At 32.1% G+C, this 17,360-nt stretch overlaps 2 protein-coding genes across 2 annotated transcripts; both read right to left on the reverse strand.

Moving 5' to 3' along the window:
• Positions 1-1,630: 1,630 nt before the first annotated feature.
• On the reverse strand, positions 1,631-5,819 carry LOC123899474 (NADH dehydrogenase [ubiquinone] 1 beta subcomplex subunit 9). Its single transcript, XM_045950609.1, has 5 exons — positions 5,612-5,819; positions 5,471-5,512; positions 5,218-5,299; positions 4,557-4,612; positions 1,631-1,943 (listed from the first exon to the last, which is right to left on the reverse strand). Exons 1-5 carry the CDS (start codon positions 5,741-5,743, stop codon positions 1,902-1,904), a joined length of 354 nt encoding a protein of 117 aa, XP_045806565.1. The 5' UTR covers positions 5,744-5,819; the 3' UTR covers positions 1,631-1,901.
• A 3,672-nt stretch (positions 5,820-9,491) lies between these two features.
• On the reverse strand, positions 9,492-14,789 carry LOC123899053 (endoglucanase 24-like). Its single transcript, XM_045950104.1, has 4 exons — positions 13,953-14,789; positions 11,764-12,063; positions 10,708-10,869; positions 9,492-10,424 (listed from the first exon to the last, which is right to left on the reverse strand). Exons 1-4 carry the CDS (start codon positions 14,355-14,357, stop codon positions 9,828-9,830), a joined length of 1,464 nt encoding a protein of 487 aa, XP_045806060.1. The 5' UTR covers positions 14,358-14,789; the 3' UTR covers positions 9,492-9,827.
• Between the last annotated feature and the right edge of the window lie 2,571 nt (positions 14,790-17,360).

Raw genomic sequence — 17,360 nt, forward strand, 5'->3', positions numbered from 1 at the left:
GCACACTATGATAGGCCAACAGTAGGAACAGGATATTTGGAACTGTACCTAAGTTTTATCCTTACAAATATAATTCATATTGTTAATATTTTTAATTAAGTTTTATTGCTAATATTATTTTGATAACATCTATTGTTTCAATTATTAATTTACTATTTATACAAATAATTTTTTGACGCTTCATTATAAAACAACGCATAATGTCCGTGCATCGCACACTACTACATTTACCAAGATCGATGCTCCACACATTCCGTTGAACCATTTTGATTTTATGACATTCCAAGATATTTTGAATTCAACTGAAGAAGAAAAAATAGTTGGTAATGATTATTAGCTTTCGTTTTAATTTAAATCTCATATATTGATTGATATTTTAATCTAAATAATATGTCTCTATTTTAATTGTTTTAGATGTTATTGCGCATGTGATTGAAAGAAGTGAATTCAATATTATTATAATATAAATACCGCATAACACCGTGCATCGCACGGGTGTGGGACTAGTATATCAGAAAACTCAGATCATGGATAATTTTAAATTGCATTAGGTGACCGTTTCAAAACATGTTTAATTGAAGGGAAGCAAAACAAGAAAAAGGAAAAGTGAAAATATAAAAAGGATCTCGAACTTGAAAATAATTTTCATTTGGAGGTGTTTGATTTGATATTTGATACTCCCTCCGTTCCAATATATAACATATGCACAAGAATTAAGAAAATTAATTTTTGCATTAAATTTATCAATAATATACATTCTCTTTTCAAAATTACTCTTCAATTATTAAGAGAGAAAAATAGTGATCTTTTACTTTTCTTTATTTAATTAGGGGTATTCTTGTGAAAAATTAATTAATGCACCATAAACTTTGAAAAGGTTCTTATAAAACGGAACAATAAAATTTTGCAAAAATGTCTTGTATATTAGGACGGAGGGAGTAAATAAAGTCATAAAGAGGATGCAATAAGGATGTGATTGTATATCCAAATATTCAGACCATTTTACCATATTGTCTTGACGATTACTATCTACATCCCCAATAAGGATGCAATTGTATATCCAAACACTATTTTTTCAGGACAAAATCCAGATTTTCGTCAAACCAAAACCCCCAATTTGATGGTGAACAGGTTGATTTTCGGATTAGGTCAAACCAGTCATACGATTAGAAAATATTTTAAAATTTTCAAAAAATAAAAGATTTAAAGGAGATTTAATTTTGTAAAAAATTTAAAACTCAGTCTGAATTTCATTATTTAAAAATTCAGCACTTAATCTTAAATACTTATAGATTCTTCACAATAAAGTCTTTAACTGCATTGCCAAAAAATAAAATAAATCACAAATTTCTTTGAGCGAGACATTGGATATCATAAATTAGGTACCCAACCAAGCTAAAAACATCAGAACCACACGTTTGGTTGGACTGGTTCAAGTTCACCCAAGTTAAAAACATAAGAACCAAACGTTTTGGGTTAGAGTGAGTCACCGGGTTGACCAATATCCATACATAAACCCGCACCAACCACCATAATAGCATCATAGCAGAGCTATATAGCTATCATAAGGTTAGGTTGCAACTTGCAAGGAAATCCGGAAGAGACCAAAAAGTAAGAATTTTGCAGACAATTTATGCAACAAGTTTTATTTATTAAAAACTCCCAACACGAACTAACAAGTTCAAATGACATTGGCTTAACACATTCAATGTTCCAGGAACCAACATGTTCAGAAGCGATTAAATATCTTCGACATCATAAGCATGGACTCAATCCGTATCGGCTGTTAAATTTATATCACATACAAGTACATGAAAGTGATTTAATCCAAAATCTAGTAATACTGAACAATTTGATTGAAAACCTTTATTGATTGCAAATGGTGAAAGAAAAAAAAGGTTTTAGTTGTTGTCTTCACGGCCATAATCATAAATTATCTCAATCTGCATCAAGAACATAATAACAAATTCAGTCAGAAAGAAGGCACATTCTAGAGCAACATATATATTGGAACAGATATAAGGCTCTTATAAGAAACAGAAGAAAACAAACAAGGAGCATAAAAAAATGCGGCATACAGCACAACAAGGACAACAGCTGTACTCACAAATGGAGAATCGGACTCCTATTCTTTTCTATATTCATCAATTGTTATCATATTTTATGAATATATCCTATCTGATCAATAATGGAAAAACAACAAATGACCTTGTTATTGATCTATATTGCAAGACCTTGATATTAGCTACACATGGGGGGTGGTAGATAGATTTTATAAGATGGGCCTGGAGAGTGTGATAAAAGCCTAGCAATAGGAACTTGTCACACAAATGAAGTAAATTTATGAAAGGAACAATTCTTATCTAACAAAGTGATTGTGTTATTGCGATTTCAAGGGTAATAAAGAGTTACTGTGGATTAATACTTGAAAATAATTTAAAACTCTAAAAATGATTTTTTTTGAAAACTTGGTATCCGGCCTTAGGACCGACTAATCCAAGGGGACCAATCTCACCGCCTACTTGCGGGGGCCCCATTTAAAGCCAGAGTTTTTTTGCTCTGTATGGACTTAGCCCACCGAAATTGGCACCAGTGGGAATCAAACCTGAGACCTTGAGAGGAGCATACTCCAAGGGCCCAAGCCAACACCACTCGACCAACCCCAAGTGGGTTAACTCTAAAAATGATTGATGCCGATTGTTAGAAACCAAAGAATAGAATGGAATAGAAAGAATATTATTATTATGAAATTAGGAAATGATAGTAGAGAATCTCTCTTCCAAGAGTTTCCTTTGACAATCGAGTTGCTACTCTATTCAGAAATTTTACAAATTTCAAAAGATACCTCTTTAACTCCATAAATCCCCTATTTATACAAATATTTCTCTAACTAAACAACTAACAAACTCCTTAACTAATTCTCCCTATTTTAACTCCTAAAACTGCTCCTCTTTAGTAGAACCTGATACACTAGTGGACCGGATCAATGCCTCACATTTGCCAACATTATTTTGAACCAACTCATTTAACAGTAGGGCAATGCGAGCTCAAGCAGGGTTCGTACAGGAATACTGGTTGCCTCACTTTATCCCTTTATTTAATAATTATTTTTTATAAAATAAAATACAATGCGTGGTGGGTCAAGCTGGGTTGTAATGCATTTGTTAACACACTACCTGATGATAAACTCCCCCAAAATATGTTCCATCTTTTCCCACTAGGACTATTCTTCAGTGAGCACCAGAATTCCATTTTTTTTTTCAATGGGATCTAAATCAACTTGCCTCCACCATTCCTATTAAAGGAGTAGTGAGATCAGTCAGCAATTCTGTATGTTTGTGTTGCTGCTGGAATGCCTCTCGCACCTCAGTCTGCAGGTCTGAGAAGGACTCAGGGATACCCGCAACAATTTCTATCAAGGAGCTAAGTTTGGCTGAATGAACATTCAACTGACTGACCTAATGCACTAGAGCATTAATTCGTTGTGAAGCCAGTTGGGGTTGCATACACTAAATTCTCCCTCTCCTAACCTCTCAACCAAAGCAGAGGCAAATGCATGTTCAGTGCAATGGAGGCAACTGTCCCCACAAACAGTTTATAAAATATTTTAGTATACTTAATAGGTGTTAACTTTATAAGAGAATATTTTCGGTTAGCTGTTTTTGGATGGTCTGGATGTGTCATGTGAACACCCCTATGCACTATGGACAAGGTAGAAGAAAATATTGAAAGTAAGATCAAACAAGTAAACTCCATGGTTCCTAGCTACAAGTTGAAACTGATATGGAAACACACAAGAGTACAAGACCCCTTCTCTCCTTCTGAACAGCTCTCTATAACAAATTGGTTCTCTTTTTCCTCCAACTAACATTCCCACCCATTTTTATTTACAAGTTAGTCTCCCCCCTTATGAGACCCCTTCTTATAACTATAAACATATCAATTTCATAGCCTTCTTCATCTTCATTATTATATTATTATGACAATCTGACATATCAGTAGGACTGTTTCAAGCATTCCATTGCTTGTTCAATAATTAAAACTGATTTAATTATCCACTAATTGGGATAGAGAGAAACATTATGAAGGGAATCATTATGGTAACTTGTAATATCATCACACACACACACACACACATTAGTGTATAGTTTCACTTTCAGAGTTGGGATGGAGCACACTTATTCTCAGCGATATGGAAATCAGGTTTGTCACTTCACTTAACAACCACAGAAAAGTTCAATACATTTTACAAAGAGATTTTAAAATACACATGAACAAACAGATATTTGGGCCATTTTGCGATACTCTTAATGACAGGGTCATGAGCTGAGATAGCAACACAGTCCTCTTGGCAAGAGAAAAATGCAGGGCTACATGCATCTGTTAGCATCTTGCATAGGGCTCTATGTATATCTCTCTCACTGAATGAACAAACTTGTCCTAAACTCCACAAACACACACATTCATATGTATAGTGTGTATGTATACAAGAATGAAATAAGAGGCGCAAATAAAAAAGGAAAAGATAAACTAAGTACATAACCATAATGACTTACCCCTTCAGGTGGAGGTGGGTTGCGAGTAAACTTGGAACCACCAGGTGCCCATGGAACTATTAAACAGCAGAAATAACAATAACAAAAGGTAGTATCAGAATAGCATTAAATAGTAAGGCATGAAAGAAATATTAAAATTAGTAGAATTTTACAAACTCTGTAAAGCAAGGAACTAAAATCAACCCCCAAGACTAGAAAAACTAAAACAAATGGGCAATACATTGCCATTGTGCCTTTGCCCGAAGGCGGATTGTAGCTGAGGTGAATGAAATGTTTCATACGAATGACTTTCTTTCGAAGTTTAATAGTTGAGTTACAGTGACAAACAAAGGTACTGATTACTGTGAACATTTCATAAATCTTACAATTTAGCTAAGCTTTGTGTTTCAGATTATATATATTATAATTATAATAATTACATATGAACAAAAGGTAGACGGGCAACAAGCTGCGCCGCTAAACCTTTTTGAATAGCAAAACTCAATTTTTGAACAACTACATCCATCTACCTAGGCGAAACAACATTACATTTCATAAATCTTACAATTAAATATAACAACATAATATTCAGATGATTTTTCAACCATGTATAATTACCTAAAATTCGTGAGCTACTAGGTATAATAAAAGAAATCAAATCTTGAGTGTATGATTTGTTTACCAATATAAGGATCAGGATGGCGCCACTTATTGTAGCTAGCTTCAGCATCCACTATCAACCTATCAATGGTATCGGGATCTTCCTGTACATTATACATCCAATACAACGGTCAACATCAGATTTGTTATATAGAAAATGGAACATTCCAATCACAACACAGTACCAAAAATGCGGTTTAATTATGAAATTGTAGAACCAAATTAGGGTGAATGCAAGTGCAAAATTGGATGATCTCGAGAAGAGGGAAACTCACCACGTGTTTGTTTTGCTCGAACCTATCGCGGAGATTTGAAGCCTGAAAAGGGAGAGAAAGAGAAAGGAATCAGATTAAAGATGAATTCAAATTGAAAATGAAATTGGGGAATTAAATGAATGAGAGTGAAGAGATGGATACGTCTTCGTAGAAGAGGTGGCGATGTACGGCCCAGTTGAGAGTGTCTTTGAGGGCACGGCGGTAGAGAATCCGAACCTTCTCCTTCTGCGCCGCTCGCCGAGCAACGTACGCTGCCGTCGATGTTAAGCTCATTTCTCTTTCTCTCTTTTTTCCTTTTTCTTTTTTTTTACTTCACTTCAGACTATCATTTCATAACAACGAGAGAGAGAGAGAGAGAGAGAGAGAGAAAAACCAGCTACTTTACTACACGGCGTCGTATCATCATCATTGGGCTTTTGGGCTTCTTAATTTTGGACCAGTACTTACGACTTGTGGAGGCTATTTTACACCCCCTTTTATCTTTATTAATATATGTCCTCTTATGAATTTTGTCAAAAAAGAAATCCTCTGTTGAATTTCAATATTTCTTTTTAACTTTTTGAAATATGTATGTCATTATAGTTGAGAGGGAAGAATTTATTTGTGTTCTCACATGAAATAAATTGTTTTCTTTGTTCTTCTCTTTGTCAGTACCAAGTAGAAGGTTTTGTAGTTGAAAATGACTAGCAATCAACAATTTTTGTGTTACAAGTGGGAGGTTAGAATTCTCACGTTGTTTAGAAAAATAGAGGTTGACCATTTTTTAAATTAGATGACTCATTATTTTAATGACTTAAAGTTTTGATAAATATGTGGTGTCAAACTCACTTGTATGATTGTTCTTGCTCATGACCCTATAGTGGTATCAAAGTTGGTTCGAACAGTTCCTTTAATCACCGACAATTGAAAGAGAGATTGTTGTGTAGCAAGTGTGGGGTTATAATTTTACATTGCTTAAAAAAGTAGAAGTTGAAGAATTTATAAATGAAATTGTGGTTGGTGTGTGTTGGGTTATGAGAATGTGGGAGAATCATCAACATTAGACCAAAAGTAATTACATCATATATTTATTTTTAAGGTATTAGGTTTATGAGTCATTTCATTTATAAATTCTTCAACTTTCATTTTTTAAGCAACAAAAAAATTGTGAGAATGGATCAACCTCCACCAAAGAGTATTCATGTACTTACTCTCCAAATGTTGGCACATCATGCTCATACTAAAGGGGGTGTATTGGATTAGGATTTTATAGGATTTTAAAAGACTTTCTTATGATAAAAAAATCTTGTGGTATTCAATCAAGACTTTTAGAAAAGTTAAATAAATCTTGTGGTATTCAATTAAGACAATTAAAATTTTTTTTTTCAGGGCAACAAAATCTGTTGGTATTCAATTGAGATTTCTTGCCACTTTTAAAATGTCTATTGGTATTCAAAAGTCTACGGATTTTGATGGATTCTTCTTTGCAATGGATTTTGATGGACTTTTTAGTTGAAAATACACACAAAACAATCATCCAACAATCTCTCCCAAACCCATGAGACTTTTTATAATATTTCAAGACTTTTTTTCCCTTCTACAGAATAGAACATTACCAGTATTCTGATTTTCTTTTCACCGTCAACTCCCGTTCAATCTCTTTCAAATTTCTTCATGGTGATTTCTTTTGAATGACAATGGACATGCATACAAGTGTACTCAATATTGTTCATATATATTATTGCCCATTGATTTTAATTTTTTCAATTCATTGTTGTTTTCTTTCTTTCTTATATATTATGAATCTATGATCGATTTTAATTTTTTCAATTTATTGTTGTTTTCTTTCTTTCTTTATTATATATTATGAATCTATGATCGATTCATAATTTTTTTTCCTTGTATCTCCAAATCAAAAGGAAGGGATGTACTTGTTTTTTTCACGTTAATTATCATTCAACTGGTTTGGTCATTGGTGTGGCAGCCTTAATTATTTTTTTTTCATTCACTTCTTTTTCTTTTTCACCAAGAATGGAAAGTTTTTTTCAATATTAAAAATCCATAAAGTCAATTGAAATCTTAAAAATCTGTATTATAAAATCCATTAAAGTCTTTTAAAATCCAAATTGGAAAATCCTGATTGTAAAAAGTCTTTTAAAAAAGTCTTAAAAGTCTATACAATCCTATAAAATCTTTTAAAATCTTCAAGATTTTTTTTGTTAAAATTGTCCGTCAAAATCCTAATCAAATACACTCCCCTAAGTCTCATTGGGTGGATTTGGTGGGGGAAAAATTAATCTGAAGAAAACCAAACCTTAAATATGGTCAATTTGAATTTTATTTTATCACAAACAGGACGGACCCAAGGGGGGGCAAGCAGGGGCTCCAACCCCCCCTCCCCTATGCATATATGTTAATTAATATGTATAACTTTTAATGTATATTAGTTGCTAATGACACCTTTTAATTTACCGACTCTTGTTTTAGGTGCTTCTAAATAAATTATTGTGATTTTATCTTATAATTTTGAGTTAAATATATTTTTTGTCTTTATAAAATTAAGAGTTTTTAAGTTTTGTCCTTCAAAAAATTTACTTTTAGTCCATATTTGTATTTTATAGCAATTATTTTGAGGACTAAAAGTATCAATTTTTTGTAAAAATATTTGAAAATAGGGACTATTCTTACGAAACTATAAGATTTTAGAGAATATTTTCAGTTAAAATTTAATAGGACTAAACATAAAAACTCGTTATTTTATAAGGACAAAAAATATATTTAACTCTATTATTTATTATTAAAAAAAGAAATTCAACCCCCCATGTGATTGATTTCTGGATCCGTCCCTGATCACAAACCAATTCATAATCATTTAAGATAATTGAATGAAATGATACAAATCTCTAAACCAATAATCCTAAAATTTGAACTCAAGCCATAGTAAATAGAAATATAACAATTTTTTTGAGTAAAAATGTCATTTACATAATGCTACTTGATGCAAGTGATTAGTGAGAATGAATCCTCTCAATTTATTTCCTCTCAATTTTCCTCAATTTTCACATCTCAACCATCTATCAACTTTTGTTCATTTCTTTTAAATTTAAATATTGTCCTATATTTATAATCTAATGGTCTAGAAACCCACATTATTTCCTCAAAAAAAAATTCAACTTGAGAATCCTCTCTCGTGATTAGTTTAATTGTGTATAGAGACATGTCCATTTCAAGTATTAAAAAAACTTAGTCACAACTACAGCTGATTTTGATTGTAGTAATTAAGTATTTTTTTTGGTTGTAGACAAAGGTATCATGTACAATTGTTGCAACTAATTCCATGAGATAAATGTGATTCATTTAAGATGTTGTCAACTTCCGACATATATTTTTTCATATACACCGATCAGAGTCAAACAATGGAACAAATAATTAAGAGACCTAAATATCTATCACTTGTGTTCTAAGTTAATAAGTTAACAGGTTTTAAGTACAAAGTACCTTGTGGAGGATCCCATTCTCTTGTGCAATAATAAAAACAGGGGACAGAAGTAGAAATGAACTGTGTTCTGTTCGGTGACAAAATTCATGAGTGCTAGCCTACAGGGCCACAGCCATTAAGTTGATTTATCGAATTACCTAATTAGGCCCCATTGGTGTTCCTGTGAAGCATAAGAGATCCTTTATCAAAATCTCACAAAAAAGTGATATAATTAATGAGTTTGGCATGCGGTGCGATGGCAAACCTATCTCAGTACAACTAGAAATACGGATCAATACGGTGCCTGAGTTCATGAGACCAATTAATATAGATTGGTGGTGATGATGTGGGTGGTAGCTGAGTTAATCACTCTCCAACTGCACCAGAAATTATATTATTAAGTTTAATTGATACTACTGCCTTTGTTACACAAGTGTCACTTTTGCTCATACTAATAGATAAGTACTACTAATGTATTTCGGTTTTCACTTTTCAGTAGTAGAAAAGAAGTATGCATATATCATAATAATCATACAAAGCACAATCAAAACAAAAAGCTTCATCGCTAACTTCAAGATAATTACTAATAAACAACCACAATATGACAATCTCACTCAATTCTTGTCAAATTCAAGAAAGAAAAAAAACATTACAGTAGTCGAGAAGTTCTTGTTTTTCATCCATCCAATGGAAAAAGTCACATATTTTGTGACACTTCAAATTCTGCAGAATTCCTAGGTATCCAGACAACACAAGGAAGCCTCTTCCTTCTTGCTTTTCTCAAGATGAGAGACACATTAACCTTTCCTATATATATATATATATATCTATCTACAAAAGAACATACTTAGATCTGTATATAATAATCATATACCAGTGACCAATTAAGGAGTAATGGGATTAATTAGCAGCAAAATATGCTAAAACCCCAACAAATGGTGCATTAATGTATGTGGTTGGCTCAGACTTTCTAAAATCAGCCCTGTCATCCACATAAACATCATCTTCTGCAGGTCCTCCCACAATGGCTCCTACAAGAACATTTGGGTTAGGATTTGTTGAGTTGAAGTAAATGGAACCTTCTTTGCAAGCAATCTTTTGAGGATGGTCATTAATAGATGGTAAAGATGAACCACGGTGATGAATGCGTTGTGGATAGTTATTACCATAACCAACCATGTAAGATAAACCCAATGGATTGTCACCTAAAATGTAATCAACTTGTTTCTTAGCACGCTCCCGAAGTGTCTGTGCACTAACATAAACATTTCCACAGTTTATGGTCTGTGACGTGCGAGATAAGTAATTTGCATAGACCAATTCAAGAAAAGCAATTGAAGTTGCATGTTGTAAGTTGCTTCCACCAGGTCTGTATATGAGTCCACCAGGAGTGTACTCTATGTGTGAACTTGATGTTTCTGGTAATAGTGTGCATAGGAAGCTCTCTGCTGAGGTCTTGTATGATTCAAGAGATTCTACATTTCCTTCTAGCACTTCCTAAAAGTACAATTTATTAACTATTAATCAGCATACATTAGTACTCCTATATCAAAAGACGTGTATACATGTTCTAATCACATATAAATTTGTTTAATTTTCAAATATGTCTTTTGTTAGTTATTATGTCCGAAAATTTACTAACAAAACAAAAGACACGGAGATTTTTTTTTTGCGATTTTGATGTATAAACCTTAGGAACTAAAATGATAAAGGACTATTTAGTCTATAAATTTGGCTTGTGTGATTTCAATAATAGAATAGAAATAGAATAGGGTGTGACCTTGGAGACAAGAACGTTAAGGCCAGCATGCTTGTTGTCCCAACCGAACTCATTTATGTTATCCTCAGCACCAAGTGTTTTACCATTGCTTTGAATGTAGTTGAGGAAATTGTCACCCTGCGTCGCTCTCCTTAACCATGCGGCTCCCCATAACAATTCGTCCTGTTGTATACAATGCATCAAAACAAATTACATGTCAAAATCTGTGTTATTAATCAACACATATAATTAATTATTGTTTACGAATTTAATTAAACTAATTTCCTACTAGTATTTAATTTGATTGTGATTGAAGCATAATGCATGTCAGTTTGGAATAGTGCCAAAAATTCTCGAGATGCAATTAGTCTAACACTTTCATTATGGGTCGAGATCACGTTAAAGAGAATTAAGACTAGTGAATTACTTTTAATTAATTAATTAATTAGATAATCAATTAATTGTTCACACATTCACTAAAACAAATTGTGAGCTAGAGACAAAGGTGTCATCGTCATTTTATAAATCTATTCATTTTCAAATAAGACGAAACACAAAATCAACTAAAATGTTCACAACTCGATTCTCACAAGTTTTGAAAGATCACTGTCACAGTAATTTTAACAAAAACTATACGCTATAAAATTAGTGTAACACCAAGAGAAAAGGGAGCACTTGTAAAAAAAGAGAGCAAAAAACTCCAAACCCCCACCGCTTATATTTATTTAACTTATTTCGTCACATGACTTGTTTTATTCTCTTTTATATTTACTTTATTTCCCATACGTACCTGTTGTAATAATTGTAAGTAAATATATACTTTTTTTTGTTACACTAATTAGAAATGCTAAATCACAGACGTATTGATTTGTTCATCAACTAAAATTAAAGTCTTTCTTATAGCTTCTATTTAATGCAATTTTGTAAGAATCCTTGATCACGTGAATACATTGCAATATCTTTGTCCATATATCATTTTCTCAGTCTCTTGAATGGAAAGTTCAAAATGATATCATCGAATACCTATAAAAAGGAAAAGGCCAATACTAGTAATTGAAAGCAATTATTATTACTAACCTGGTATCCATCAAAATCACAATAATAAGGGCAGGCACCATCCTTAATATTGGCATTGTCACTGTATGCACCTCTGTAATTATCTGCATATTGAAAGGCATTAACAGCATTTCGGAGTAATGTCTCTGAATAACCGGGATCCGATGAACGGAATGCCATAGATGAAGCAGCAAGTGCGGCAGCTGTTTCTCCGGCGACATCAGAAGCTGGGTTAGGTGCATCAACCGCATACACTGTCCTGCTTGTGTCCATGTCTTCTGGTCTCTCCCAACAGTTATGGTCTGAAATTGGGTCACCCACCTAGTAGTACCATGTACAATGTTATTTAATAATCAAATTTAAATTATTCGCGCTAATTTTAATCATTCGATAAATGTTCAAAGTCTAACTCAAGTGTTTGAGTTGAGATTTTTTTTTGAGACATTTGAAGGAGTTTGAAAATAAGGTTTAAAATTAAAATACTGGCTTCTTTTTTTAGTTACATGTATAATTTTATTTTATTTTTTTGATAAGATTACATGTATAAATTTTGATTTACATAGCTAACTCTGGTAAAAAGAAATACTAATATAAATGGAAGAACTATATTTTAAAAAAGAAATAAAATAGAAAGTGAGGAACACTGGCATGTTTGGCGCGTGGTGGCGTATAATATACAGTTATGGTCCAAAAAGGTAAACAAACGAAAATTTACATTTATTGAGAAGAACAGTTGCAAAGGCGATGAAATTCACGGACTTCAGGGATAGGAAGTGGTCCATACGAATGCCAACGGACGCCTATGAGTGCGGGTTTGATACTTATCAAACTTATACTCGAATCATCACCAAAATCCAAATCTAAAGGTTGTTTGGGTGACAAAACAACATTCACGCCCACACTCATTGAGTTCGGGTTTTTTCCACCCAAACCCAAACCCAAACCCGCAGAACATTTGAAAATAATTTGCAAATTTAAAAAAATTTAATTCTAAAATAGACTTTGAATTAAATTTATAAATTACAACTAAAATTAAATTCTTTCAAGAAAATTTAAACATAGACTTTCAAGAAATTACAACATAGACTTTTAAGAAATTAAATTACAACTAAAATTTAAGGTCTTCCAAGAAAATTGAAGGAGACTATGGGGGTAATTAGGTAACTATAAAATATTTCGGGTGGGTGTATGTGTTTCGGATGTGGGTTTGACTGATACCAAACTCACACCCATATTATCGGGTGTCACCCGAACCCAAACTCAAACTCAGTCAAATCGGGTTTCGCTTGTTGACTTGAGTTTGAGTTCGGGTAAGTCTCTCAGGATTGGTTTTTTTGCCATCCTAGTGGTCCACACACTCCACGTCATGAGCCGGAAAATATTTCCTATATAAAATACTTTTTCCTTATTTTGGTAAAAGGGTATAAAATTATTTAATTATTAAAATTACCATTTTTTGGTTAAAAAAAAGGTAAGTACTGTATTAGTATAAGATAAGTGATGTTTGAAAATAAAAATTTGATGTCAAATATTATGTGAATTGTTGGTAGATAATTATATACAATGTTGTTTGATACAGTGTTTAGTATTTTACTGTTCAATAAATATAATTTATTTTTAGAGTTAGTATAAAAGTTACTGATGAATTTATCTCAATTGATATATGTAGGACGTCGGAATTCGAACATCGATGATCCCACAATCAATCGTTTAGTAGTGAGTAGTGACCAATTTCTATTGAAAGTTTGTAGAATACATATGATGAATTTTTTTCTCCTAACCAAATTTCCTCTATAATGCAATTATCAAACCATATGTATTCTACAAAAAATCCATAGCAGTATTTTTCAATAATTAGAGTTATGATAATTTTATGTTGAAAAATGTTTAATTAAATACTACTCCCTATAAGGTTGTGAAACAAAGAGAGTGTAAAACCATAGCAGAACGGTAACTAACGTTTAATCAACTGAAAGGGCATGGAAATAAATCATCACACATGACATATCTTTCTTTCTACCTAGGAAGGAACAAGGCATTTTATCCAGTGATTATTTCCCATTTTAATAAATTGATTATTAACAAAAAAAAATTAATTAAAGAGGCGTGAGTTGGTGTGAGAGAGAGAGAGAGAGAAAGAAAACTGAAAAGTGTAACCGTCCGTGAGTGAGTCAACAGAAACGATTTAGCAAAATGCAAAGTGAGAGTACCTGAACGAAAATGCGGTTAGGTTGAGAAACGGTCTTAAGCAAATAATCAGTACTCCAACGAATTGCGACCAAAGCGTTTCTGAGTTCATTCGGAGGCATGTTATCACCGAATTCAATCACACTCCAAGCCAACATTGTAGTTGTAAATGCCATCGGAAACCCAAATTTAACGTTATCACCGGCGTCGTAATAACCACCGGTAAGATCAAAGTTATAAGTCCATCCATCACTCAAACCGGAATTAGCACGCCATTTCTGTCTCTGATCTTGTGGTAGAAATCCCGATCGTTGTCCTTCGAAAAAGAGAATCGCCTTCGATAATGCATCGTTATAGTCATGTGCTGCTGCGTTGTTGCTGATTGTTGCTCCAATTAGGAGAAAGACGCACAGAAATGCTGCTGCCATTTTGTTTTTTCTATAAAATGAGAATGAGAATGAGTTATTATGAGTGTGTTGTGTTGTGTTGTTATTTATTTATATATAAATAAATAAATGACGTTCGCAGTGTAAGTGTAAGTGTGTGTCACGGGTTGAGACTTGAAAGGGAAGTTTAAGGGACAAATTACTACAGTACTAGTCCTAATCCTAACTAACTAAGTAACACAGTAGTAGTAAAAGTAACAGATAGAGAGAGAGAGTAAAAAGAGAAAGTAAAAAAAAAAAAAAAAGGAATTTGGAGGGAGGGGAGGTGTGTGTGTGAGAGTTGTGAAAGCGCCGACAGATAAACGAGGGAGTCAGAAATATCACATGCCAACAATACTCACACTGACACAAGATTGAGAGAGAGAGAGAGAGAGAGTATTGTGTAGCACAATACTTGTTTGTTGTGTTGAGCATAAGAGAGAAAGAAAAGGGTGAAGTGTGATGTGGGTGGGTGTGGAGAACCTTTATTTCTCGTGGGTCCTTTTTAATGTCAAATTTTGTTTATTTGATGGTCTTTTCAACAAAACAAGGAAAATAAAATGTCCAAAATATTACTAATTTCTTTTAAGATAAATTATTTGAAAAAATTCAAATTTGATTTTTTGTAAGAATAATTTTTTATTCAACTTCACTTATTTCACAATCAAAAAGATGATTAGTATGAACTGTGATAATTGATACAGTTCATATCTCTACCTTTACTAATCACAGAGTTAATAAGAAAAATGTCAGAAAAACAATTTCTTTGTTTTAATTTCGTTCAAGTCAAGTATTCAACATCACCCCTTGTTTTTTTTTTGGTCTTAATCACCACCCCTTGTTTTTATTTCCCATACATATCTTATTTTGTAAATTCAAGGTAGGTGACAAAAAGTTCTATTTAGAAAGTAATCGAGTGTGTCATAAGCATTTATTTTTTGTTTTATTCTATACAAGAATATGTCATTCAATAACACTAAAAATTATCAAATTTTGCTTTTCATTTATATAAAAAATTGTATGTTTTGGTCTTATTGAATAATTATTTTGCAAACATATTTAGAACATTATAAAAAATTCTTTGAAAAAAAATTCAAAATTTGATTTATGTTGAAGTTTTCGTTACTCTTATCTTTATTTTTTGAATTTTAAAAAATTAATATTTAATTCTTTTCATTTTAAAATTTTGAAAAATAGTAGAAACTAAAACTTTTATTTTTTATAGAAATCAAAAATATATTTAACCATGAATTAAGAGATTTGAATGAGTTTGATCTATTACTATTGCGTATGAGAAAATTGTAGTTTGGAGAGAATATTTCACCTGCTGTGTATTATAAATTTTTCTACAAATACTAATCAAAGTACAGTAGAAACTTCATGCACATAACAAACTACAAAGTAACAAAAAAGTCGTGTTATATTTAGCTTGATCCAAAATAATACTAGCCTTGTACTAGTATTAAGGAAGAGTTGTGTTACTAACTCTTACAACACCACATTGATGGTACTTTTAGCTTATTTATTAAGCTATGTTAGTAAATTATACATCTGAAGATCTAACAATTAGTCAAGTGAAAGTAAGATGATAATTCTCTCCATTTTAAAATAAAATAAAATAAATTTGAGGACTTTAGTTGGTTAGATTAAGCTACAAAATTTTATATAGCTATATTAAATACTTTTATTATTTTTTAGAAATTGTCTTTAATTTATGCTATGTTTTTCTCTCCTTAAATTGAGTCATATATTCTTTTTGGAAATGAACATGATTCCAAATTGTGGAAGTGGCTCACTTTGAAATTATAGGTAGTTGTGTGACTAGTTTGAGATTCTTCATGGGAGAGTGGGACATTGTAATTGAAAAGTGGGAAGTTTTGAAGTGGTTAATTGGAAGTTGAGAAGATGGAGTAGTGGATTCCTAAAAGATTAACGGTCAAGGAAAAGGGACAAACATATACCTACCTCTCTCTTCAAGCAAATAAAAAAGAGTCACTTCTAAATTTTTTGTTCTTCTCTTTAATCAGTATCAAAGCCAAATTGGTTTCCATAAAAAATGAATGAGAATAAAAAGCATTGTCCTTCACCAATATTGGAATTGGTTCTTGCCATTTGGTGCGTGCACTCAAAGAATTCTATTATGCTTTAACTTTCCTCTAATCCTCAAAGAATGTCCTCAACTTAGTAAATTTATATGCCAAATGAGTGAATAAGGTTGAGAACTGAGGTTGCATCAAAATACTAATCAATCAATTCTCTTATTCATTACTCCTCGTGTTATCTTAAATTATTGTTATTATTTTCACAAGTATATCATTAATATTTAATCTTATTTTACAAGTATAGAAGTATAATCGAAAAGTTTTACGTTTCAAATAATCAATTGGTAAAATTCGTACACACGCTAAGTTAAGAGAAGATGGTTATTACAGATTCAAACTAGGACCCAAGCACATAAAATATTTCAACTGCACTTCTACAAAGGGATTTTAACGGGTTTTTTTCATACACAATTGAATTCGTGACCGCTATTTGTTTAAAAGACTAAAATCTTTTACCATTTGAAATAATTTATTGTGGGTGAAAGCTAATTTTTTTTTTTTGAACGTAACATTTTTTACAATTTTATATACTCATTTTCCTCTTAAAGAAAACACAAAACTGTAATTAAAACTTAGTGTGATAAAATATGTAAATGCGATAACACCGTGGTTTTGTTAAAGTAAAGCATAGTTTTTATTAAATTTGGGATGGTACTATTCACGTGATTATTAAGATCACTCGAAATCTAAACGTACTTTCTTTTCTCCATTCATTTTTGGGACATGCAAATCTATATTCTTGTATTGATGATTTCTCTTCCGACCTCCAGACTTTCTTTTATACCCTCTCTGAAACATGAGCAACATTTAGAAGCATTAAATAAAAAGAGTATATAGCAATACCATTTCTTGAAAAAGTAGTATAATCATTATTATTACCAGTAAGTAGTAATGTCATTTCTTG

Source organism: Trifolium pratense, linkage group LG7, assembly GCF_020283565.1.
Source record: "Trifolium pratense cultivar HEN17-A07 linkage group LG7, ARS_RC_1.1, whole genome shotgun sequence".
Classification (NCBI taxonomy): domain Eukaryota; kingdom Viridiplantae; phylum Streptophyta; class Magnoliopsida; order Fabales; family Fabaceae; genus Trifolium; species Trifolium pratense.